Below are 26,970 nucleotides of genomic sequence, written 5' to 3'. Positions count from 1 at the left end.
TAAACATAATCTATTTCGACGATGCGTTGAGCCGTTGGGTTCATGCAATTCTTTCCAACGCCTCATCAGTGGTAAAGGTTAAAGCACCTGCGATATTGAATTTCTCTATGTTTGCTCTAATCAACATGTAAATCGATGTATGAGGATCCGAGAGGACCTTTATAATTAATCTGAGGTCAAAAATTTTAAAAAGAAATGCCCGCAATCACGGATGTCTGCATTTTTCTGTTGATCAGGATGGCGAGCGTTTTTACCAAATTTGACCTCAGAATCATACTGAAGGTCCTCCTGGATATCAATTCGTCTGATATCAATTTTCATATTGATCAAAGCAAAAGTGCAGAAATCCAAGATATCAGGCGTTTTTTTTTACCTCAAATTCATAATTAAGGTCCTCTCGGATCCTCAGATATCGATTTTCATCACAATCCAATAGTATAATTCCAGATCTAGAGCAGAGCCCAACTGGGGAAGTACCCCTCCAACCCTCCATATTACAGAAAATCGCAGCCAAATATCTCTAGACCCTACTCATAGTGTTGTTCCTGCCGGCGAATAAGGTTGCCAGAGTTCAACGAGGGTGCGGAGGGTTAGGGTCGGCAACGCGCATGTAAGTCATCTGTTTGATGCGTACATAGGCTACGGAGACGGCTTACCTTCAGGCGGGCCGTAAGCGTGTTTGCCACCAACGTAGTATTAAAAAAATAAAAGCAAAAACGGAGAAATTCAAGATTTTCGGCGTTTTTACCAAAATTGACCTCAGAATCATAATGAATGGGCCGCTCGATATCTATTTTTATCATGATTAGAAAAAATGCATAAATCCAAAATGGCGGGCGTTTCTTCATTTTTGACATCAGATTCATTATAAAAATCCTCTCGGATTTTCAAATTTCGATTTTTTTCTTGATCAGAGTAAACATACAGACATTCGTATTAAACACGTTTATCGTAGGAACAGTTTGTATGAGAAAATGACGTTATTGTTTTTACGAGTACTATTTTCTTGCAATCTTTCCATATTTTTTCACCGTTCAAACCGTCCCTGGACCTAGAAATATTCCAATACCAAAATTAGCCAAATCGGCCCAGCCGTCCGCGAACTTAACGTAAAGTTATAAATAGCAGCGAGATATAGAAATAGACTTAGTAAAAATGTACACATAAAAAAAAGCGTCACCTACAATGACAATTAGTACTTACTGCCACAAATTTAAATTATCAAAACAACAACCTGAACAAATTTTAAAAGAAAGTATCTTAATATCAATAGTCGTGTCATGATTTATTTATGTTTACATTTAAGATAGCACTTAAATAATTATTATACTGTGACAACATTATTGTTACCATGATGAATACAGTGGTAGTTGAGAAAATAACATTATACTGTTGGCAACACGGTAGCTATAGCAAGTGGTGGGGACACGGAAAATGTTGGACAGGCTCGTTCACTTGGGTTGAGGCCGTCAAAGAGGACGCATCGTAGAGGACTGGTTAGGTCAGAGTACCTGCAAATACCTCGATTATTATAGTTGTGATAGTTTAGAGTAACCATGCGAGAAGGAGCACCACATTTGTTTAAAAAATGCATAACAGCATCCCCATATAATAGTTGTTTATGTGAATGCTACATAATAAAAGGCATTAAAATATATTTAAAACTAATTAAAAGATAAACTGTACGTCAAATGGCGGTAAATGAAAACTTTTTTCACGCATGTCACGCATTCTTAGTTTTTTTTTTTTAAATTCAGAGACAAATTAGAGGTGGGGGCCTATTTCCGTATCATTCGATACAACATGAGAGATATGTCAAAATTGTATGCAATTGACATTTCGTTTTGAACAAAAAGGCATCTCGACTGATATTATAAGAATATAGATAAAAATGTAATTTGAATACTTCTTACTACGACTGTGACAACGGGTCGCCATTTGCGAACCAAACAGCTCCTCGGCACAATGTTGACGCCCCGCCCGTTTCGGCATAATATGTGTGGGGTCATTTTGCAGAGCTAGTTCGTCATCTATGTTTATTATCAATCGCTGGTTAACGAGGTTTTATTTTATAGAGGGCATCACCTTAGGGAGGTTCTTACAGGTTTATTCGTCTTAAAGTGGTTTTGAGTTACAGAGGTAAAACTCATGAATTTTAGATTAGATTAGATGGGTAATTAAATATAAGTACATATAAAAAAAAAAAAAAACGAGTAAAGTACCTATAGTTTTGTTGTCTTTTTTTTCTAGTTACAGAGGTTTGTTAGTAAATAAGTTCGACATATAGAGGCGATAAAACAATACCTACGCCATTTTTTTTGTATTATAGTGCTAAAAATTATACTTCGGAAGGGAATCGTCGGTTACTTTGTCTTAATGAGGTTAAATATTTCGAGTTATGGAGGTTTTAGGCTTTGAAGGGAAGTGAATGGCATTTTGTTTCGTGTTATTTCGCCTTTTCGAGGTTCCACTGTACATTAAAAAACAAGGGCTAAGAACAACATACATAATACAAAGGTCTATGTAATTTTTTAAGTGAGATTATATTATCATTGTGACGTCAGAGCAAGGGGTAAAATGGGGAGTGAAAGTTTCATAACAAATTTTGGGGCTAAAGCAGGCATATGCATTCGATATTATCTTTGACATCGAGATACGTGAGTCCGATACTTTAAGAATTTATTCCTTTAGATATAATTTTTTTATTCAGTCATAAAAACGTTCCTGCTGTAAACTTGATTGTAGAGAATCGTTTGTTAAAAAGTTTGCCGATTAGACTTATAGAATAAAATGAGTGAATTACTGGACACAGGCTGGGCCGCACGCTGGTAATAACGGAGGTGACGGAGGTCCGGCCGGCGTGGCTGGCGGGCGGCCGCCTGCTGCTGCTGGGCCGCGACGCCGCGGCGGCGGCGCGCCTGCCGCCGCACCAGGCCGCGCGCCTCGCGCGCCTGCTGTTCGCCGCGCGCCGCCCGGGGCTCACCGGTACTGCCGACTGCCAGGAAGCCACCCCCACCCCACCCTAGCGTCTAGCCAGGCGGCTGCAATGTTGGCGCAACGGCGCCGCCTAGCCACCGAAACCCTAATTAGATACCGACGTTCGGGAGACGGTGTTGCTGGTCCGGAGGGTCCCTTAACCGCTTAAGCGCTTCGCAGTCACTTTCAAATTATGTAGGCAAGACAACTGCGACTAATAATTAACCACCGCGATTGCCGAGTGAACACATGAAATTCAACCCAATTAATAAAACTACATCCAAACTGGCTTTGATATAATTTAGTAAATAGGTAGGTAAGGACTCGAGTCTTAACCAACACTAGTTAAGACTAGAGTCCTTTGAGTCCTCTGCTTTGAAACTCGACTCAGTTTTCCAGACTCAAATAGGGAGCGCGCATGAACTGAAGGAGGCAGCACAGGAGCCGTCAGATTTTTGGCGCGAGGCGTAAATGTGATGTTTATTGTTCCGATGTAGCCCACAAGATGGCAGAACCTACTATGCACAAGAAAACACGAGACGTGTAAATGTACATGTTTATGGTTCCGATTCAGGCCACAAGATGGCAGACCCTCCAACGCGCACGGTCCCTATAATTAAGTCTAAACTAGAGTTCTTTTTAACTTGTTAGAGACCCGAGTCTTTTGTAGAGACTTGAGTCCTTTTCAGCGAACTCTCAATTTTCTTGTTTACAAAATTTCGAAATGCATTGTCTTTAAGTAATATAAGTGGATTAGATACACAAAGCATACAATAACGAAAATTTCTTTACTGTTATTTAGGTAAAATCTCTAAAATTGTTGACGGAATCTTTATCCGGAAGCTCGAGTCCTTTTGAGTTGCTCTTAAAAAGACTCCATGAAGGACTGGCCTCGGGACTTAGAAGACTCAGAAGTTTATTAAACGAGTCGAGTTCTTCAAATTCGGAATCAAAAGACTCGAGTTCCTACCAACACTAAATAGGTATGGTAGGCGGCATGAGGGTATACAAAGTCGCATTTCTCCAATATTCAGCGCCATCCATAGAATGGAAGTTGAATAATTTCAACTAAAGGACTAAATAAGCGCCGAACAAAATGGATGGAACGGAGACCTGCTTCAAATAACTTCCATTCAATGGATAACGCTACGGAACTCGAACCCGAAACCAGAGATCTTAGCGCTGAACAAAATGAATGAAAATGAGACCTGCTGCGTTAGTGACGCCATCTGGCAATAGCCTGTATATTGGAAGAACACGATTTTAAATTGATTGATATCGTTGTCGGTCTTGTTATATTCGTCGATGTTAGGTAAAGAACCCACGTAGCGGTGTGGCACCGCTGCACCGCGCGGTACGGCGGCGACACGGCGTGTACTCGTATCACGCCCACGTACGTGATTCTTCGCCTGATTACACAACTATTTGCATATAATATTGAACTCTGTGATTGTATCATTGACCACTCCGGCATTCATTTGTTTCGCTTTCCCCTCCGTTCTAATGCCTTTGACAACCTATTCTGGCGCCATCTGTAAAATACTTCGACCGGCAAACCCCATTTTCAACGTCTCTTTTGTCAAAAATTACGGGTGGTGTATTCCTATCTGTCCCCGCCGGGCACGAATGGGAAGGATCCATTCCCATCTATGGCCGGTGGGGACAAATGGGAATGAATCCTTCCCATCTGTCACCGCCTCGGTTTCTTCCTGTCTTTGTTATTATACAAATGTCGATTTTTATAGTTGCTATTGGAGCCGTTAAAATTCCAATTCGTGAAATAAAAATCATATAATGTAAGAACTTGCCGCGGTTCAGCATAAATACATCATAAATGGGAAAAAATGTTTACTATTTTCATCATAACACCTACCTATAACATTATATAGAGTTATTTAGCTTTGATCTTATTTTAGTATTAAAAGTAAAAGTTAGTATTCCACGAATTAGAATTGATAGTTGCTATATCAAAATCGACATTTGTATAATAAAAACAGGCCAAGTGCGAATTGGACTCGCCCACTGAGGGTTCCGTACTTTTTAGTATTTGTTGTCATAGCGGGAGCAAAAATACATCATCTGTGAAAATTTCAGCTAACTAACACGGTTCATAACATACAGCCTAGTAACAGACAGACGGACGGACAACGGAGTCTTACCCTTTGGGTACGGAACCCTGAAAAGAACAGGAAGAAACCGAGGCGGTGACAGATGGAAGGATTAAGTCCTATTTGTCTCCGCCGGCCACAGATGGGAATGGATTCTTCTAATTTGTGCCCGGTGGAGACAGAAGAAAATACACCTTACGGGTACATAGCATTTCAACATTGCTGACATAATATATAAATACTTATTTATTGATTATCATAAACATTTCAGATCAACTAATTAATTACGCACTACAACAGCAATACCCTGAGATTAATGAAAAAATGAAGGAAATAAAACTAAAAAAAGCTATCATGCAAAAACAACAACATGAACTACAGGTAATGAAAAATATATTTTAAAAAATTAGTTATTTAGCGATAAAACCGCCTGTTTTTTACCCCTACTTGTTTGTTGTTTTCTTTCTGTATTATCTTCTTCTATTGAAGTGTGCAATAAGAGTATTTGTATTGTAACTCAACTGTATCGTATTTGAACATGTTCACTGCCTTTTTGAATTTTCAGGAGAACCTTTTGAAGGATTTATCAGCCAACGGCGATATCCTTCACGACGCTAACTTGCTCGCGTCGCTCAACAAAACTCGCGCCACCAGCGCTACCATCGCCGAAGCGCTCGAGGCAGCTCGCGCCATCGAGGATGAGACCCAGGTGTGGGACCTTCATACCTATATCAGGAAAATATTTGAACCCTTCTAAACGATTTACCAGCCATCGACGATATCGAAAGTCAACCCTAAACGATGCGCTCAAAGAGACGGCCCTCGCCATCGAAGACAAACAGCTAGGGAACAAAACGCACAGCTTTCTTTATATGCCAGGAAAAGCTTCCGAATGTCTTATTAGCCCGGTAACGATTTTAGAGCAAAAATGTAAAATTGATAGATTTAGTCGTTGAAATTGTAAAATAGATTTTTTTCCAGGCCGCTAGCCGCGCATTTGCGTCGTCCGCGTCGCGCGCCGCCAACGTGGCGTTGGCTGTGAAGCAGCTGGCCGCTCGGAGGCCGCTGCTGGCGCTGCACGTGGACACCGTGCTGCAGCTGTACGGCGCCGCGCTGGCTCGGCGGGTGAGTACCATACAGGGCAGCACAGGAGCTCCCGTTTACGGGGTGCCAGAAATATACCCTCTTAAATCATTTAAAACTATAACTACAAGTCTCCATTATAAGTATGCCAAACTTGACCCCAATCGAACGCCAACAAGTGATTCTAATTCCGTGATATTGACCTGCATGTAATACACGGTGTAACATGAGGAAACCGAATAATTTTAACAGCGTATTCCTGAGGTCGTAAGAAGCAAAAAATGTTATATGAACCCAGGTCGACATTTTTTATGGTTTCATACATAATAAATAAATTATTTTTCCTTCACCAGTAAAACAACACCTTAGGATAAGCTGGCAACATTCTTATTGTTAACTCTTTCCATTGGAAGAGGCAAGTCAGACAAATTGTTTCAAAGCAGTATTTACGTAAAAGTGCAATCGGAACTATTTACTACGTTTGTTATTGTTGTCTCTTTCCATTAGAAGAGTCAAGTCTATGTGATAATAAAATTTCCTTGTCAGGCATTAATTGTTTCAAAGCAGGATTTACGTAAAAATGCAATCGGAACTATTTACTACGTTTGTTATTGTTGTCTCTTTCCATTAGAAGAGTCAAGTCTATGTGATAATGAAACTTCCTTGTTAGGCATTAATTGTTTCAAAGCAGGATTTACGTAAAAATGCAATCGGAACTATTTACTCATGACTTACCTATTTAGACATGCTTCACACTAGGCATATTTTCGGAGCGTTAACTTTATTGTAGATAAATCAGGGGCATCGATTACGCGGATTACGAGAGAAGGTCGTTCCTCCTAAGATTTTAGGCTGCCAAAGAAAAGCAAACCAAAAATAAAAAAGAAGATACACTTAAAGCCCGACCAGAAATATAGGATCATTGTCAAGAGGGCGCTGTAATTCTCATGTATAGGTTGACAGTTTAGTTTAGTATGAAAAATTTAGTTCCAATGAAATTCCGCAATATGGCGCGTGATCATTTAATACTGGTCAGGCTTTAGACTATTTTGACCTATGTGTGATACGTAAGAAAATACATGAATTTTATACGAAAAGAAACAAGCACCGACGATAAAAAAGTGGACACCAAATATTTGGATACTGATTTTGATTACGGTGAATAAAAGTATGTAAGTCAAAATAAGAGTTGCCAATCCACATTGTTCAGACTATACTGAACTGTTGCCATATAAATGAGAAAAATAGCGCCCTCTTGACAATTATCATATATTCCTGGTCAGGCTTTAATCAAGTCATCAATTGTAAGTCAAAGTTAAAAAAAATCAAATATGAAACGAAAACTGGCCGCAGTTACGTACAGTACCTGCCTATCTGCAGCCAGCGATCCAAAAGTAAACATATTATTATTATTATCTGACTGTCACTGAATAAATTGAATATTCTTTTCAAAGCAAAGTCTTCTAAAAATAGTCCTAAAAGAGTTATTTTGAATTATCAGAGATTTTTGTTGTTACATTAGACCAAACATGACTGGCCACTTATAAAAGTCCTACTTCTTTCCATGTGTACCACCTCCATAATGACACTAATGTCTTACAATGCGTCATTGAATTTGTTATTGATTTAAGCATTGCCACTTAACTGTAATCTACAAATAATATTTGTACTACGCACATTTGATTTTCCCAACGTAACTTCTATCTTAATAACTAAGTAGAACTGTAGAGCCAGACTCCTAGCAGTAGTAAGGGAAGCAGGGTACTGGCTCCATGCGCACCCCTCCTCAAATCTAGGTACGTTTTTAAATCCCGACGCCCTTCGAGTTTCAGTATGTCTCCGTCTCGGGGTCTGCCCCCCCCCCCCCCCCCCCCCGCTGACCAACTAGGGCACCACGGCCTCTCCTGCCAACGAATAACAATAATAAAATAAAATGTGTACAAAATTAACTTGAAACAAGACTAGTACAACACCTTTGTGTTATCTAATACACTTGCCATCAGTATCAGTATTTAAACAAAAACGTAAATATCTCAAAAACCAAGCAGCAAACATACGACATTATTAACTTCAAATATGGTCAGGAATACGCTGTTAAAATTATTCGGTTTCCTCATGTATATAAGAAAAATCAGCCAAGAGCATGTCGGTCCTTGCTCAGAGTAGGGTTCCGTAGTTACTCCTCCGTCACAATAAGCTAAACTGGAGCTTAAAGTATAGTAGATTGTTAACCAAGAGATGAACTATGGATGTACGTCTTTTTACTATGAAGGGGAAACTTTTTGCGATAACTCAAAAACAGCTAAACTGATCATATCCGCTATAGTTTTCATTTCATGTCTTTCTTAAGCTCTACTTCCAAGATTTTCATATTTTTTGAACCTATGGTTCAAAAGTTAGAGGGGGTTGGAACACATTTTTTTTTTCTTTAGGAGCGTTTATCTCCGAATATATTTACTTAATCAAAAAAAATTTGTTTAAGCGACCCCTATTAGTTTTGAAAGACCTTTCCAACGATATCCCACACAGTAGGGTTGAAGCAAAAAAAAATTCACCCCCACTTTACGTGTAGGGGAGATACCCTAAAAAAATTAAATATTTGGATTTTATTGTACGACTTTCTCGGCTTTATTGAGTTATATGTATATCCATGCCAAATTTCAGCTTTCTATCACTAACGACCATGGAGCAAAGCCTCGGACAGACAGACAGACGGAGATGGAGAAACTATAAGGGTTCCTAGTTGACTACGGAACCCTAAAAGGTGTCTTGAGTTTGTGAATTTAGGGCTTGTAGAGTTTGAGAAGCTTGGCTCTGATAACTTTTTGACAGTGCATGCCTTATGCTTTCGTCTTGGTAATATTTTACATAAAAAGCGGCCAAGTGCGAGTCGGACTCGCCCAAGAAGGGTTCCTTTATGACGTATTAAAAAAAACTACTTAAACTACTAGATCTCGTTCAACATTTTACCACTTTGGTAGTGTCTCTCGCGCAAACTATTCACTTTAGAAAAAAATTATATTAGAAACCTAAATATCATTTTTGAAGACCTATCCATAGATACCCCACACGTATGGGCTTGACGAAAAAAATTTTTTTTTAATTTTATGACGTATTAAAAAAACTACTCACTAGATCTCGTTCAAACCAATTTTCGTTAGAAGTTTGCATCGTAATGTATATCATATATTTTTTTAGATTTTTCATTCTGTTATTTTAGAAGTTACAGGGGGGGACACACTTTTTTTCACTTTGGGAGGTTCTCTCGCGCAAACTATTCAGTTTAGAAAAAAATGATATTAGAAACCTTAATATCATTTTTGAAGACCTATCCATAGATACCCCACATGTATGGGTATGTTGAAAAAAAAAAATTTTTAATTTCATGACGTATTAAAAAAAAACTACTTACTAGATCTCGTTCAAACCAATTTTCGGTGGAAGTTTACATGGCAATGTATATCATATATTTTTTTTAGATTTTTCATTCTGTTATTTTAGAAGTTACGGGGGGGGGACACACATTTTACCACTTTGGTAGTGTCTCTCGCGCAAACTATTCACTTTAGAAAAAAATTATATTAGGAACCTAAATATCATTTTTGAAGACCTATCCATAGATACCCCACACGTATGGGTTTGACGAAAAAAAAATTTTTTTTTTAATTTTATGACGTATTAAAAAAAACTACTCACTAGATTTCGTTCAAACCAATTTTCGTTAGAAGTTTGCATCGTAATGTATATCATATATTTTTTTAGATTTTTCATTCTGTTATTTTAGAAGTTACAGGGGGGGGGGGGGACACTTTTTTTCACTTTGGGAGGTTCTCTCGCGCAAACTATTCAGTTTAGAAAAAAATGATATTAGAAACCTTAATACCATTTTTGAAGACCTATCCTATAGAAGACCTATAGATACCCCACATGTATGGGTATGTTCAAAAAAAAAATTTTTTTTTTAATTTCATGACGTATTAAAAAAAAACTACTTACTAGATCTCGTTCAAACCAATTTTCGGTGGAAGTTTACATGGCAATGTATATCATATATTTTTTTTAGATTTTTCATTCTGTTATTTTAGAAGTTACGGGGGGGGGGGGCACACATTTTACCACTTTGGAAGTGTCTCCCGCGCAAACTATTCATTTTAGAAAAAAATGATATTAGAAACCTCAATATCATTTTTGAAGACCTATCCATAGATACCCCACACGTATGGGTTTGATGAAAAAAGATTTTTTGAGTTTCAGTTCTAAGTATGGGGAACCCCCAAAATTTATTGTTTTTTTTTTCTATTTTTGTGTGAAAATCTTAATGCGGTTCATAGAATACATCCACTTACTAAGTTTGAACAGTACAGCTCTTATAGTTTCGGAAAAAAGTGGCTGTGACAGAATCGGACAGATAGACGGACATGACGAATCTATAAGGGTTCCGTTTTTTGCCATTTGGCTACGGAACCCTAAAAAACGAACCCCCCGAACTAAGCAAAGCTTGTACTATAGGTACTAGTAGTACTAGGCGACGATATGGATATACACATTAATATGGTTAAATACATACTTAGATACTCGGAAAAATCCATAATTCAAATATTTCAGGATACGAAAACTGTTAACGATGAAGAAGTGATCAAATATTTAATGAGAAGGATCGTCGAGCGTGTCCTTTTAAGTTTGCACAAAAAGGATAAATACATTGTTGTATTGTACCTCCTGAGACAGGTTTATGTCCATCTTATACCGGAGAAGGTAATTATTCATTATCCTTATTTAACGCATTTAGTACCGTACTTTTTTACTACCGTATCATTAAGTTTATAGTTGCCATTTTTAAGTCCTCGACAAAATTAATAGTTAATAAGTACGTCTCTTTTCAGCTTTGGCAAATGTTCATTGGAAGCAGCGGGTTTATCGAAGATCTCACAGTTGTTAATGAAATAAAGAAAATACATCCTTGGATACAAAGTGAATATGTTAAGAAAATAGCGCAACTCAAGGTTGGTTCATATGGTTCGTCATATATTTAAAAGTAAGACTTGTCGGTGGAGCAATTTCCATGTTTGGCGGTCCTGTGCCTTCTTTTTGACAGCCTGATCAGCCTGATGACGACGGTGAGTTTTCCCTACGTTCGATTATTTCGTGCATAACCTATAATGTCATTTAGTTTCTTGATTATTATATCTGCTACATAGCCTGAAAATAAAACCAATCGTCGTCTTATATATATATATATATATATATATATATATATATATATATATATATATATATATATGTATTCTTATTTTTCAGATAACTAATGAAGAGTTATTCAATAAAATGTGTCTAAGCGACGAAGCCGTGTGGAAGAAATTTCAGAGCTCGGGAGACGTAGCCGACATCAGCAAATTGAAGCTCACTGAGTTCGAGGTGGTGTTAGCGGTGGCACTGTTGAGGCCCGAAAGTCTGTACAGAGCCATTGTGACTTTTGTTGACCAATTGCTTGGTAAGTACATGAAACAGACATTTTTATGGTATCCGTAATTCTATGTCTGTTGTAATTTTTATATCAAAGGAATCTAATAGATCAAGATCAAAGGCCAAAGGTTTTGCAGCATCGTTTTGTAGCGATGGCGCCATAATCTTTGCGTTGTGCCCGGTAAAATGGCGCCATTTTTTGATATTAAACAAATATAACACATATCAGTGAAAGAATAAGGTTCAAAGTCCAATGACTTTCTAAAAGTTTTAATCGTGTGTCGAAAGATGGCAGTAAAACGTGGCTACAAAGTTTTATTTGTCAACTCACCTCTATTTCACATAATTTCTTATCAAACAAAAAAAACAGAGTTATTTTTATAACGTCTTAACCGAAGAAGTAGCAGACAGAGTCGTAGTGGTGAAAAATCAAAAAGGTGTTTCAAATATTAAAAAAATAGAATACGTCTGATATAGCTAAGACGCTGATAACATTGATAACACTTGATACCTTAGGATTAAATTCAACGGTACAGCTTACAGATTTTTACAGTCGGTTAAATCATGTCTTCGATAAAAGTTGACGACCTTGTAGTGGAACACCCCCATTTCTAAAGGGCTCTCGTACTAACTCAGCCGTCTGTCGCTTACTATGTACACCCAGTGGTTAATTTGTAGTGTGATATAGTCAAGTATTGTGTGCCCTGGCAGGCACGGGGGTGATGTCGGGCGGTGACACTATACCGCGCGCGGCGCGCTGGGGCGGCGCGCGGCCCGTACTGCTGCTGGGCGCGCACGCCGCCGACGTGCTCGCCGCACACGCGCCACACCTCACGCAAGTATGTACCTATATGCTATAGTATTGTGTACCCTAGCAGGCGCGGGGGTGATGTCGGGCGGCGACACGACCACGCGCCGACGTGCTTGCCGCATGCCCCGGTGCATGCGATGGCGATTTCCATTATTTTATTCCAGACAACCTACTTTTGCGTAAAGTTGACTTCCGAATACATTCACATCACTAGATGCCACTACAACATCAATACAACATTAGGAAGGTTGCATATACCTCGTTTCTCAAGACTAAGTTTTCTTTTGGTATGAAGAATCATTAAAAAGCAGTTCGGATTAAAAAAAAGCTATCCAAATGACTAATTCCACGTAGACGAAGTCGCGGGCAAAAGCTAGTTCAATATAGATCGTTTATCAACTGAATTTTGATAAGGACAATGTTCGATACATGTTCACTTTTCTGAAGGTGATTGCTTATAAACTTATACCGAAATAATCGGTAGCCTACTTCCCCACGTACTCCTTAACGTTGACTGCAGAATGACCGCTGAAAGAGATAAACTCATAATTATCTTTTCATTAGGTCGTTTTCAATTTGTAGGTCGGTATAGAAGAAGGCCGCGTGGCGTGGGAAGCCAGCGTGGCCGCGGCACGGAACGGATGGCTTGCGCTCATCGTCGGCGCCTCGCCCTTCACGGCTGAGCTGCAGGCGTTCCTCGACGCCCGAGCAAGGGCACCGGTAATTATACACATGAGACGAGAATAGAAGGGTCCGCTATGGAAAGTCGGCAATGCCTATGTAATGGCGGGGTCGCAATGGATATTTTTTACGCAGAAGAATGTCTTAAGCTCCAACTTAAGTACCCACGTCGCCATACTAGCTGTATAAAAAAGTGTTAGGGCACCCACTGTACTTCCACACCTGAATATCAACAGCTCCTACTCATTACTTACTTGTGGTTAGCGGTGATCGTTTAGTTTGTGGCTTAGTGTAAATATGCTCTAAAATATAACTTCACTAACTTTAATTTAATATTCTACTCAGAAGATTCTTCTGCTCCGACAGGTTGAAGAATCAAACCCCGACTTCCGTCTATGGATCGTATCTGAAGATCGCGAGATCCCTCCTGTCATATCCAACACTTGTGTTAACGTCATTATTGAGGTATGGTCACAGATTTGTACCTAAAGTATAAGGTACTTTTACTTTGTTGCCAACTAAATTGAACCTTTTCACCGATTCGGTTCAGTTATGTTAAGATTTTTTTCATAGACGTTAGGTTAGTTTGAATTATAAGCATTACCTATACTCGAGCGATAAAGACGAAATAAATAACTTACAATGGTAAACATTCATTGATTATACTAGATATGTAAATTGGGTAAAGGACAAATTCGTGCTTCCAATTTTATCCTCTAGTGCATGTAATGTAGATGGCGCTGTACGTAGAATGTGTACATTCTGCGTGACCCTGGTTCTCAAAAGTTGATGTTTAACAACTAGCCTCATGCATGAAGTTTAAATCTGAACTTAATATTTTTTATTCGGATGATTGTTACCGTCATATCATGTTACAAATGCATTTCCGTTATTAAGTTATCATTCAATTGCTTAAAATAATAAATAAAAAGCACAAAAATTGCGCCATTGGTCGAAACGCCACGTGACGTCACTCGTTAGACAGATTTGTTATTTTATGCTACAACGCACTGATTTTGAAAGAAATCTAGTATAAAAATGTATTTCGTCGCGATTTAGCAATTCAAAATGGTTGTATCTCATACATTGGTTGTTGACGACTAATTCTAGATAAACACTTGGTTGAGTTTCACAACAACATTAGTAACAAACGTCATTTGCGTCCGACGTGTGTCGTCATCAGTGATGTCATCAGGCTTTGTCGAATTCCCGCCAAAAAATATTAGCGTTTCAACTGCTCAAAATTTTTCAATTTATTTTTTATTTTTATTAAAAGTAGTTTTATTTATTCTCGGTGTTCAACTGATATAAATAATCATATAAAAAATTTAAAAAAATCATGCATGAGGCTAATTCAACTACCACAAAACATTGCACCTTACAGCGCTGATTGATTTTACTTAGACTTTACATTACGAGTATCTTATACAATAAGGTAATGAATATTTGGTATTATTTAATGTTTGTTTGGTTCAGGCGCCCGAAGGCGTGAAGCCCAACGTGCTGAGCACGCTGTCGGCGTGGGCGCAATACTCCGGCGACGTGCGCGTGGTGCGCGCGCACGCTTGCCTCGCTCTGCTGCACGCCATTGTCCAGGAGCGCCGAGCTTACATCCCGCAAGGTAAACTAGTCACATCCCTAAAAGTGTTCAATAAACAAAAGTTTCATGAAAATTATCGTTCTTTTTTGTTGGTAAATTAATTTCATATTGCATCTGGCATTAGCGTCTTGTCGCAGCTCTCAAATCGATCAGAGCGGTGGAACGGACGTTTTGGATTCTCGATTTATTTAAAAATGACCTTAATTCATTTTCACCTCTACTTACCTATCAATTGTGTATAGTCACTTTTATGTGGAATAGCTGTCACGTAAAATATTTGTAGACATTTTTTGGAAGTTTAGCACATTAATTTACTAAGAAATGTTACATTTAAGCAATAAAAATACGGTAAAAACATATTTTTTTATTAAGGCCAACCAAAAGGGACTTGAAGGAACTGTCATAGGGATCATCATTCGACGCGAGAGGTTCAGATTCAGATAGTCCGCCAAAGTTAAGTTTACAGTACAGTTTATATCATGTGGCAACACTGCCATAAATAAATATACCTTTTTTATACATAACTACGTATGACACCAGAGTATGCCTGCTTTAAAGTTGAAGTATAGTTTAAGAGTCGGTCACCATGAAAAGTTTTTTAACAACTTTGGTATTGGGAATAAGAAATCAAATTAATTTGTTAAATATTTCGATTTGTGTTTTTGAAGTAGTTACACTACTTTATTGTAAACATGTTAAAGTGGAATAGATGGTTATAAAGTTAGTTAAGTTTTATTATTTGGGAAGTTTCATAGTTTTTGTGGAGTGATGTCGATCAGTCCGTCCGATTGTGATTTGTGCAACCGGTACTAACTCGTGCAAACACTGTGCAAGGTAGTATTTATCTCCGCCTGGTCTTAGGCTGGAGCCGGTGGTACGCGTGGGAGTGGGGCGAGGTGCGCGCGAGCACGCTAGTGCTGCGTGCGGGCGGGCCGCGCGCGCTGGTGGGCGCGCTGTACGGCGCGCGCGCGGCGGCGGCGCCCGACCGCGCGCTGCTGCAGGCGCTGCTGCGCGCCTGCCTCGACGAGCCCGCGCTCGCGCACGGCTGGCGAGGGCCCGCGCCCGACCACGCGCCGCTGCGGCTGCCCTTCACCACTGAACTACAGGTATTCCATATCGTTCATTACTTTATGATCTACGCACGGGGCGTGTTTTACTGGAACACTATAGGTAAATCCAATAGATACAATATGTACCTAAGTATACATAAAAAAAGTGTCTGAGAAAGCATTAACGCTGTTTTTGTTAAAACAATATATTGGTACGATAAAAGCGTGACCAGAAAAAAAAAAAAAGTTATTATGTCAAATACTATGATATAAGAATATTATATTTACATATTCATGCTTTATTTTTAATAAGGTGTCCAGTTTCCTGAATTATTAATAATAGCTTGGCATCTTCGAGGCATAATTTCGACCAAAGTTTCAGCAAACCTACAAGGTACAAAGACATGCACACGGACTTTACTTGCCTAGGACGCAATGATAGAAGGGGTTTTTTTTAACATCAACATACTCGTTTATTCTCTGTGCAGGAAGTCTTTTTTGGTTTCTAGCGTTCTGTTAAGTCGTAAACATTTTTACTCTATATAATGCCTAACCCAATTAAAACGCCTTCAATTTATTCATATACAATCAGCTTCTATTCGGCCAGTAGTTTTTTCTGTGCCACATTCATAAAATATATACATATACACTGGTCACGTTCTTGTCAAACACACTGTACTTTGTCCCTTGCATTAAATAAGGGTGAGCTGTTTTTTTTATTTTAGTTAACAGTGACAAAATTCTCTTGTCAAATTTAAGTTTCTTTACTCGATAGCCCACCGGGTTATTGTCAATGTCAAATACTTGAAAAGCTCTAACTATAAAACTCCTCGAACACATCAAATGATAGCTGCTTCAATAGTATTTGTAACTTATTCTTAATTTATAATCTACTTTCCCATCACGGAACAATGGTGTTCCGGACCTTTAGGAGCCTTGCGCGGTGCTGAAAACAACGCGTAGAGGCCCTTTTGGCACTTTAATGAAATATAAGGGGTACACCGAGCGGATGCTGCTCTTGCCTGTGTCATGGGACGCACGTAGAAGCAGAACCCGCCAGGGTGCAAGGACTAATTGAGAGTTGATGGAATCTAAAATGAACTGGGCTCTTGAGTGCAAGCGATGGACTAAATACACTACCTACTTTTTTTTATATAGTGCTCAAAAGAAAATAGCGGCCGCTGGCACTAACCCCCTTATTCATAAATGTGTACTAGAGTTACGATGCCGCTGATCATCGTTTGTCCCTTTTCATCATACCAATACGACGGAAAGGGACAAACGATGATCAGCGGCATCGTAACTTTAGTACAGGGTGTTTGGTGCCTCGTTTGCCAAATTTAAATGTCAGGTAGGTTAGATCGTTAACTATCTTTTCTGACCTCCAAAAATAATATTTTACTAATTAAATTAATTTTGATAAGTCCTCAAGATATTTCTAGTTTCTACTTGAATTTAAAGTGGAAGTGATAAGGCCTGTATTTTTATAGTATAAATGTGTAAATGCGTAACATTTCAATATTCATTTTTAAAATCCGTGGACACCATTGACATATATCTAAGGACGGGCCTTACGAGCACTAAGGATGATGCTAGTTCAGTGGTGTCACTCACGAATTCCAGCCAATCGTGCAGTCTAACGCAAGTAGTTGCAACACTTGCAACCAATCGCGCCGGTGATGCGAACTCATCAACCAATCGCATTGTGCCGTTAGACTGCACGATTGGCTCGAATTCGTGTGCTTGACACCGCTGTACTAGCCCCATTCTTATTGCCCGTAAGGTCCATCCTTAAATATATGTCAATCGTGGGAACTAGATTTTTTGGTGGCCGGAAAAGATAAGATAAGAAAGCAATCCAAGGGGGTTCGCCACAAAACATGACCATTGTCACTTATTTCCAATTTTAACCCAGGGTGTTATTTCAAAATACGATAAGGCGCGTATTTAGAATATTGAGACAAAATAATCATCACACTACAGAATTTCATTTTGTAGTATAGTTTCTATTTTCCTCCGTGAGCTTCTACGGGTTATCGTCTTATCTATTGTTTAAAAACCGCAAAGGCGCGTGCCACTATGAAAAAATGGTTAGGCCGCATAGGTAGCGTTTATTGAATTACTACTCTATTGAGCACGGAATAAGATTCATTATGAACTAATACAGAATTCTAACAGAATAGCTGTCTGATCTCTATTGGTGCGTCTAAGGTAGGCGACTAAACGCTCTCAAACCAGCTTAACTTGTGACACTGCGATCCGAAACAAAGATACGTATTCGAAGACCTCGCTTGCACTGGTAATGCGAGCGCACGGCTAGCTAGCGCAAAGGAAGCAATGTTATGTTTCTCGAGGAGCAGGTAAAAAACAGGGCCGGATTTTCACACAAATATATTTGGGTGGTTTTACGTTGTTTAATTTAAAGAGATAAAACATAACACTATTTAAATAGTAGGTACACATCTAACAGAATGGGTTTGTGTAATTACAATAATAACGAGATATACTCATTTTTATAATCAACTGTTTAAACAGTTGTTTGCTAATTTTAAACTTTAAACAGGCTAATTTTAAATAAACAATAAAACAATGGTAAAATAGTAATAAATAAGTCTGAAGAGTTAGCGTTCTTCAGACTTCTAACAAACTGACACTGTTTGTATGGTTTGCTTGAAAGAGTTAGCGTGATTTGACTCTAAACGATATGCATATTTTGTTTTATATTTATTTATTTTATGCATACACTATTATGTATATGTTACTTATTTTTTTGTTGACTCATAATATAAATTTGTATAAATGTTTTACTAAATGTGTACTCTATTGTAAATAATATCTTTATTTTAGTGTACATAATTATAACATATAGGTCTATTTTAACATTAGTAGTGCGGGATTGTTAAATGGATATACATATTTATTACTATTTTACCATTGTTTTATTGTTTATTTTTGTGAAAAACCGGCCCTGTTTTTTACCTGCTCCTCGAGAAACATAACATTGCTTCCTTTGCGCTAGCTAGCCGTGCGCTCGCATTACCAGTGCAAGCGAGGTCTTCGAATACGTATCTTTGTTTCGGATCGCAGTGTCACAAGTTAAGCTGGTTTGAGAGCGTTTAGTCGCCTACCTTAGACGCACCAATAGAGATCAGACAGCTATTCTGTTAGAATTCTGTATTAGTTCATAATGAATCTTATTCCGTGCTCAATAGAGTAGTAATTCAATAAACGCTACCTATGCGGCCTAACCATTTTTTTATAGTGGCACGCGCCTTTGCGGTTTTTAAACAATAGATAAGACGATAACCCGTAGAAGCTCACGGAGGAAAATAGAAACTATATGTAAATAAGTCTATAAATATACAAACCAGTTATAATACTTATAGTTCTAGGAAATCTGAGCATCGAAAACATATTTTTTCTATATATCTTATACCTTTAAACGAGCAATTCTTGTATATATATATAAATTTCGGGTATTTCGGAAACGGCTCTAACAATTTTTCAATGGAATTTGCTAATCGTAACATAAATTAGGTATACAAAATTTTACAAATTTATTTGCTTTCCTGTAATAGTTCTTATAGTTTCCTATTAAATAGTAACAAAAACAATCGTCTGAATTTATATTTTTCATACACACTTATCGTTGACTGTTCTTTACACCTCCATTGACCATTGTATGTATGTATTAAATTACTTACTTAACGCAAACTGCGGAGGTTTACTACAAGAGAAATTTGGCAGCCAATGAAGGCCGTCCGTGTCGTAGATACATACAAGGTTCTATAATAGCAACATATAAATAGCATTTTACAGTACATATGGGGCTACTTTATAGCACTAGTGCGAGAAGTAGCATATTACGTTACTGTGTCGAACATTTAAAGGGCCATATGTACTGTAAAACGTTGTACGATACATGTGCGAATAGGTAATTCGCAACTCGTGTCGATTTAAAACACTCCCTTCGGTCGTGTTTTAATTTATCGCCACTCGTTTCGAATTTCCTATTTTTCGCACTTGTATCGTAATGTACTATTATCGTTTTTGTAACAGGCATACAGCTCCGCATTCAACGAGCTGCCCGACATCGACTCGCCACAACTGTTGGGTCTGCCTGCTAACTGCCGGCTGGCGTGGGAGAAGAACGCCGCCGAAGATATCATTGCGGGTCTGAAAGGTAATAACAACGTCAAACACTTTGAATTATCTAGATGTAAAGATCACCTCAAATACAGGATGGATCATATAACACAACTAGCGGTAGCCCTGTTCTAATTTAGTATGACCAACCGCGTATTTCAGTGTCAGTTTCTCATATTATTAAAAAGCAGGCAGCAAAATCAAGCCAACTAAAAAATTAATAGGGAACTTGAAGTGATAGGTTGGCTTCTTAAATAATAAGTTGACCAAATACTTCGTTTGTCATGGGCGGCACTATCATTTAGAGCCTCAAGCAAACTAACAAAACCAAGTATTTGGTCAAAGGAAAGTATTTGGCGAAGGATTTTTTTTCTGGATGACATAGGTTTGGATGTAAAGCTTTGATTGGAAATAATAGGCACACAATTGTAGTTTTTCGTATGGTTTTACGTTTTTATAAGAATTTCAGCGGGTTGATAACAAAGCCGGTTTTCACGTATTTCTTTTTTTACTTCCAATATTATGTAAGTAACTGTTACAGTTATTTTTAAAACAAGTCAAGTAATGCACAATAATTATAAAAAAACTTCCCCTTATTTTCATTTTCTTTTGTACTGCTATTATATTGCACACAACTGTACTTTATTTAAAATAAAGTTTGACTGGATAAAACTAGTTTATTATATAAGCACAACGTGCCTACGAGGAACCTGAAAGTTAACGTTAATCTATTGCAATAAGGTAAAGAAATTAAATGAAAAAATGTTTATTCAAAAAACAAACCTTAAAACTAAATCACAACTTCCGCCAAACCAGAATATGGTTTGTTGGCAGACGAGAAGGTATACATATTTAAGAACCCGATTGTACCTAGTCTATCTCATGGCGCATTTACATTCGTGTGCGAGTGGCGAGCCGAGCCGTAAGCCGAGCCGCGAGACGCGTATGTAAACGGTGGACTCGCCGGGTTCTCTTCGGGAGCGGTTTTTTGGGCATGTCCAAGCCGAGCCTCGAGTGTAAATCCGCAGTCACGTGCGTGATACTCCTGCGGTGCACTAGTGCTCGGCCTTATAATGTCGTATATTTTACGCACTTAGACATTGCTTTATTATTCTATAAACATTCTCTTAACCATGTCTTAAATAAACAACTCAAGGTTAAATGTTTATAACTTAACTTACTTATTATATACAATAACTTTTAAATGATCGAAAGGGCGAATTTCGCATTTGTAATAAAGAGAAAAGTGTTTTTGAAAATACTCATTAATTTTCCTGGAAAGTAAGTTAGTAAGGTCATAAGTTCTGTCACAAAGGTTATGACTGATGAACTGTAATACAAAGCTTTTAATAAAAAAAAGTTTGCCATGATTTGAAAGCTTGTATTATACTGATCAAAACGTAATATAATTAGTTAAAAAATTTGCAGTAATAAGATCTATATGTGAAATAAAATTGAGCTTTGAGTCTAAAGTGATACCTAGGTCTCGAACTAAGGAAACTCTAGAAAAGTCATTATCATAGGTATATCCCAAATAGTGTACCTTTCTGATAGTAGCAAGATTTTTCATATATCTCTTACTGAAAATTATATATTTACATAAATATGATTTAGCCTATGTAAATTCTAACACTGATTTAGCAGTAAAATCGATGTTTTATTATTTTTCCCAGATTCAGTAAACAATTATGTAACACATATATTAATTTCAGGCAAAAAGAAAAAAAATCATGCATTTAAGGATTAAACAGGGAAAATAGAAATAGTTAATTTTGTTTTATTTATTAGAGCTGAACTCGACTGTGGTGACGAGCCGACAACGCGGAGATTCTACAGCCCTGAAGAGCCTCCTAGCTCTGTGGAAGAAGCTCATGTCTGGAAACCCTCTTCTCAAGGGAGAATATCAACCGGAACAGGTGACTTTAAATTATAATGAACACTAAACTTTTCTATACCAATGTATTTTTTTACCAAATATCGATTTATAAATCATAAACAACCAATGAAGCTTAAAAACCAATCGCATACTTAGTCTTACCTATTTTCTGTGGTTGCGTGGTCTGCCTCACCACGCGTAATAGCCGTAACAGCCGTTGAAAAACTAGTCTGAATTTCGAATTTGTTGCTCGAGAATAATAAACAATTAAAGCGCGCGGTTATTTTCATTTATTCACTTCATTTCATTTATTCAAGTTTACAGTATGTCATCACACCAAAGCACTTACACGCTAAATTATTAATTATACATAAAGAGAAAATATGTCAGAGAGAGAAATAGTCAAATAAGAAATTACAATTTTATATCGTTCACAAAAAATAATAATAATACTAAATAAAGATAAATAAAAAAGTACTAATAAAACAAATCATGATTCATTCAAATTATTTAGGAACTGTTTGGCAATACAACATAATTGGGCAAATTTTATGCTATAGACCAGCAAATGGCGGACCGCGGTCCGGAACCGGACCGCTGAGCTATATTATTTTTTTACTAATTTAATAAACTCAAGTAGAAACGGACCATGATGGTCATTTTATTTTAAAAACCGGACACCTGAAGAAACGAATTGGTGACCCCTGTTATAGATGCAGCGTTGAATGCATGCGATCACGGATTATAGGGAAAATTAGAATGCGCTAACCGCGTAAAACAAGATACGGTCATCATATTATCTGATTTCAAATGGCTGTGCAGCAAACGTTTGACACTGTCGTCACAAGTTTATCGCATAAAACAACCGCGCGCTTAAAGGAGTATTCCAATTGGCACCGTGTAAGTAAAGCGAGCGATTATATGGCTCGAAATGGATATCTGGATGATACCTGTTGATAGTGTTGAGATATCTATCAGGGAAGCTGCTAGGTCATGTTTGGTATCTTTTTCGTATAAATCGGGGGTGCTGAATTCATTTATGGTATCATATTGACACCAATCCAAGTAAAAACAAAAAAAAAATGAACTTATCTTCATTCTTAAAGCGCTGAACCGATTTCGTTGAAATTTGGTATAGAGATAGTTTGAGTCCCGAGACAGGACATAGGATAGCTTTTATAACCAAAATCATTTTTTGAGGGTGTGAAAAGTGGGGTGGAAGTTTGTATAGGGAATCAATAACCGTTGAACCTATTTAGATGAAATTTGGGATGTAGACCATCCGAAAATAAATTTCATCCTTGATTTAGTTGAAAATTATACCAAACATGACTTCAAACTAGTGGTAGGCGCTGGCGAAAAAAATGGTAGCGGTGGCGCGCCGGCTGAAATCAGTCGGCGTAGCGGCGCCGCGCCGGCGCACGTCATGTTACCGGAAGGAAGATAATGTCTAGTACTTACTTTAAGTCTTTATTTTAATAAAACATCGATCAACTTCGTGAACTTATCAATGTTTACAGAAATTAAAGTTGACGTGTACAAAAATAATTTTATTAACACGAGTCGGGCTTAAGCATGATCGCTTGGTATTTAAAACTAACCCAACTAAGGAAAACACTCGCTCGCTTGGTGTACTTGTAGCCGGAACAGCTAGAATACTTTTGGCAAATGCTGAAAGTCCTAGGAATGCGTTCTTTTTTTCTACGCAAGGAGGTCCCCGTTCAATACTTTAACTCCTTGCGATCTGCTATTTTTACTTTATTCTTTTTGTGTTATGTACTTGTTTTGAGCAATAAAGTGTTTACTACTACTACTACTATTACTACATTTGTAACTTGTGTTACCTATCAGGAGAGCGGTGGCTGGTGGGGCGCGGTCGTCGGCGGCGAGGCGCGCGAGGCGGCGCACGCAGCGTGCGCCATCCACGCGGCGCTCGGCAAGCTCGCGCGCGCCGGACATGCGCCGGCCGCGCTGCTCAGGGTTCGTAGTCTCACTCGATATCACACCGCCACCAGGAGGAGTGCGGCTGCCGAGGCGGCGCACGCAGCGCGCGCCATCCACGCGGCGCTCGGCAAGCTCGCGCGCGCCGGACATGCGCCGGCCGCGCTGCTCAGGGTTCGTAGTCTCACTCGATATCACACCGCCACCAGGAGGAGTGCGGCTGCCGAGGCGGCGCACGCAGCGCGCGCCATCCACGCGGCGCTCGGCAAGCTCGCGCGCGCCGGACATGCGCCGGCCGCGCTGCTCAGGGTTCGTAGTCTCACTCGATATCACACCGCCACCAGGAGGAGTGCGGCTGCCGAGGCGGCGCACGCAGCGCGCGCCATCCACGCGGCGCTCGGCAAGCTCGCGCGCGCCGGACATGCGCCGGCCGCGCTGCTCAGGGTTCGTAGTCTCACTCGATATCACACCGCCACCAGGAGGAGTGCGGCTGCCGAGGCGGCGCACGCAGCGCGCGCCATCCACGCGGCGCTCGGCAAGCTCGCGCGCGCCGGACATGCGCCGGCCGCGCTGCTCAGGGTTCGTAGTCTCACTCGATATCACACCGCCACCAGGAGGAGTGCGGCTGCCGAGGCGGCGCACGCAGCGCGCGCCATCCACGCGGCGCTCGGCAAGCTCGCGCGCGCCGGACATGCGCCGGCCGCGCTGCTCAGGGTTCGTAGTCTCACTCGATATCACACCGCCACCAGGAGGAGTGCGGCTGCCGAGGCGGCGCACGCAGCGCGCGCCATCCACGCGGCGCTCGGCAAGCTCGCGCGCGCCGGACATGCGCCGGCCGCGCTGCTCAGGGTTCGTAGTCTCACTCGATATCACACCGCCACCAGGAGGAGTGCGGCTGCCGAGGCGGCGCACGCAGCGCGCGCCATCCACGCGGCGCTCGGCAAGCTCGCGCGCGCCGGACATGCGCCGGCCGCGCTGCTCAGGGTTCGTAGTCTCACTCGATATCACACCGCCACCAGGAGGAGTGCGGCTGCCGAGGCGGCGCACGCAGCGCGCGCCATCCACGCGGCGCTCGGCAAGCTCGCGCGCGCCGGACATGCGCCGGCCGCGCTGCTCAGGGTTCGTAGTCTCACTCGATATCACACCGCCACCAGGAGGAGTGCGGCTGCCGAGGCGGCGCACGCAGCGCGCGCCATCCACGCGGCGCTCGGCAAGCTCGCGCGCGCCGGACATGCGCCGGCCGCGCTGCTCAGGGTTCGTAGTCTCACTCGATATCACACCGCCACCAGGAGGAGTGCGGCTGCCGAGGCGGCGCACGCAGCGCGCGCCATCCACGCGGCGCTCGGCAAGCTCGCGCGCGCCGGACATGCGCCGGCCGCGCTGCTCAGGGTTCGTAGTCTCACTCGATATCACACCGCCACCAGGAGGAGTGCGGCTGCCGAGGCGGCGCACGCAGCGCGCGCCATCCACGCGGCGCTCGGCAAGCTCGCGCGCGCCGGACATGCGCCGGCCGCGCTGCTCAGGGTTCGTAGTCTCACTCGATATCACACCGCCACCAGGAGGAGTGCGGCTGCCGAGGCGGCGCACGCAGCGCGCGCCATCCACGCGGCGCTCGGCAAGCTCGCGCGCGCCGGACATGCGCCGGCCGCGCTGCTCAGGGTTCGTAGTCTCACTCGATATCACACCGCCACCAGGAGGAGTGCGGCTGCCGAGGCGGCGCACGCAGCGCGCGCCATCCACGCGGCGCTCGGCAAGCTCGCGCGCGCCGGACATGCGCCGGCCGCGCTGCTCAGGGTTCGTAGTCTCACTCGATATCACACCGCCACCAGGAGGAGTGCGGCTGCCGAGGCGGCGCACGCAGCGCGCGCCATCCACGCGGCGCTCGGCAAGCTCGCGCGCGCCGGACATGCTGCTCAGGGTTGGTGTACCCTTGTGTCTGTACAGTCAGCAACAAATAGGTACAGGTCGATTCACAAGAGTTGGAAATAATATAATGAATGAGTGAATAAAAATATCTATGTGTGTGCCTATCACATTAATCAATAAAATGGTGCCTTTGACTGTATACCGATATAGGCGTCACTCACACTATGAAAATTTAATTTCATTGCATGTTTCGTTCATTGCATTCGTGCCAGATTTAGCCAGCCAATAAATCCTAGTTTACCCTCGGGGTTGGACGGTCAGATGGCAGTCGCTTTCGTGAAAACGACTACCTACGCCAATTCTTAGGATTAGTTGCTAAGCGGACCCCAGGCTCCCATTAGCCGTGACAAAATGCCGGGACAACCCGAGAAAAACGATGCATTTGTGGCAGCTTTCGTGAATGAATCTGGGTGCGTAGCCAACGTGTCAATCGTTAACGCTCTGTAGTAACAAAAAGCAACTGTCACTGTTGCACTAATATGGAAGAGTGATAGAGAGAGATGACTAGTTACGCTACGGTACGGAAGGTTGACGATTCGCACGTTGGTTAAGCATCCTGTAGTAATGGACACTTCTCCTAGTGGGATTGAAAAGCTCGTGTAGTGAGTAGTAATAATATAAATAATTTCATAATAAATGATTAGCTCTTACTTTCAGACTTTTAATGTACTTTCCCACTACTATCTTTTAAATCTGCTTTCCTCTATCAGTTCTTTTCGATATCGACGGCGATGCCTAGAATCGGATTGCCGCGTTCTAATCGATTCTTTTAAATCGTTTTCAGGCGGCTTATGTTTCCTATCACTAAACGTCACTCGTGACGTTAAAGTGTCTTCGCAAAATATTACACGCTCGGTCCCCTTACAAATCGATCAACTCTTTTCTTCTATCTCGATATAGTCCTGTGGTCATTACACACGAGGCGATATTGTGCGCGCGAGCGAGATAGTGTGTAATGACCAATGCACACGCATTTCATACGACGTTTTTTAACACACTTGCGAGGAAAAAGAAGAAACTTTCATACTAATCAAATTTTTTGTAAAAGTCTTGCATCTGTCATACTGCATGCCGCCTCTCGCCGCGCCGCCTGCCGGCCGGCGGGCCCCGGCACGCGGGCGGCGGGGCGCTGGCTCCCGTTAGTCCGCATTTTAAAATCTACGCGACCAATTTAAGAAGGCTCCATTTCCATACATAATATTAGCAATCAGTTACCTTGTTAAGTCACTCGGATTATCATTAATTACCTAACAAGTGCTATTATATAATGAAAAAGCACGCGTGTTTAATATCTAGGATTATGAGCCTAA

The 26,970-nt window shown here is 40.8% G+C and overlaps 1 protein-coding gene across 1 annotated transcript in view; it reads left to right on the top strand.

Annotated features, from left to right (window-relative positions):
• LOC133517475 (cytoplasmic dynein 2 heavy chain 1) overlaps positions 1–26,970 on the top strand; it is a 149,635-nt gene that overhangs the window by 111,602 nt on the left and 11,063 nt on the right. The window contains exons 62-77 of the mRNA XM_061850807.1: positions 2,813–2,985; positions 5,356–5,465; positions 5,650–5,793; positions 6,066–6,205; positions 7,019–7,043; positions 10,791–10,922; positions 11,051–11,170; positions 11,466–11,658; positions 12,342–12,469; positions 13,024–13,161; positions 13,489–13,587; positions 14,599–14,743; positions 15,584–15,828; positions 19,831–19,954; positions 21,706–21,833; positions 23,645–23,773. Of these exons, the coding sequence (XP_061706791.1) occupies positions 2,813–2,985; positions 5,356–5,465; positions 5,650–5,793; positions 6,066–6,205; positions 7,019–7,043; positions 10,791–10,922; positions 11,051–11,170; positions 11,466–11,658; positions 12,342–12,469; positions 13,024–13,161; positions 13,489–13,587; positions 14,599–14,743; positions 15,584–15,828; positions 19,831–19,954; positions 21,706–21,833; positions 23,645–23,773 (2,173 nt within the window). The remainder of the gene's footprint in view (positions 1–2,812; positions 2,986–5,355; positions 5,466–5,649; positions 5,794–6,065; positions 6,206–7,018; positions 7,044–10,790; positions 10,923–11,050; positions 11,171–11,465; positions 11,659–12,341; positions 12,470–13,023; positions 13,162–13,488; positions 13,588–14,598; positions 14,744–15,583; positions 15,829–19,830; positions 19,955–21,705; positions 21,834–23,644; positions 23,774–26,970) is intronic.

This window comes from Cydia pomonella, chromosome 4 (genome assembly GCF_033807575.1).
Source record: "Cydia pomonella isolate Wapato2018A chromosome 4, ilCydPomo1, whole genome shotgun sequence".
Lineage (NCBI taxonomy): Eukaryota > Metazoa > Arthropoda > Insecta > Lepidoptera > Tortricidae > Cydia > Cydia pomonella.
The sequence above is the reverse complement of the archived record's forward strand: the minus strand, read 5'-3'. Positions and strand labels throughout refer to the sequence as shown.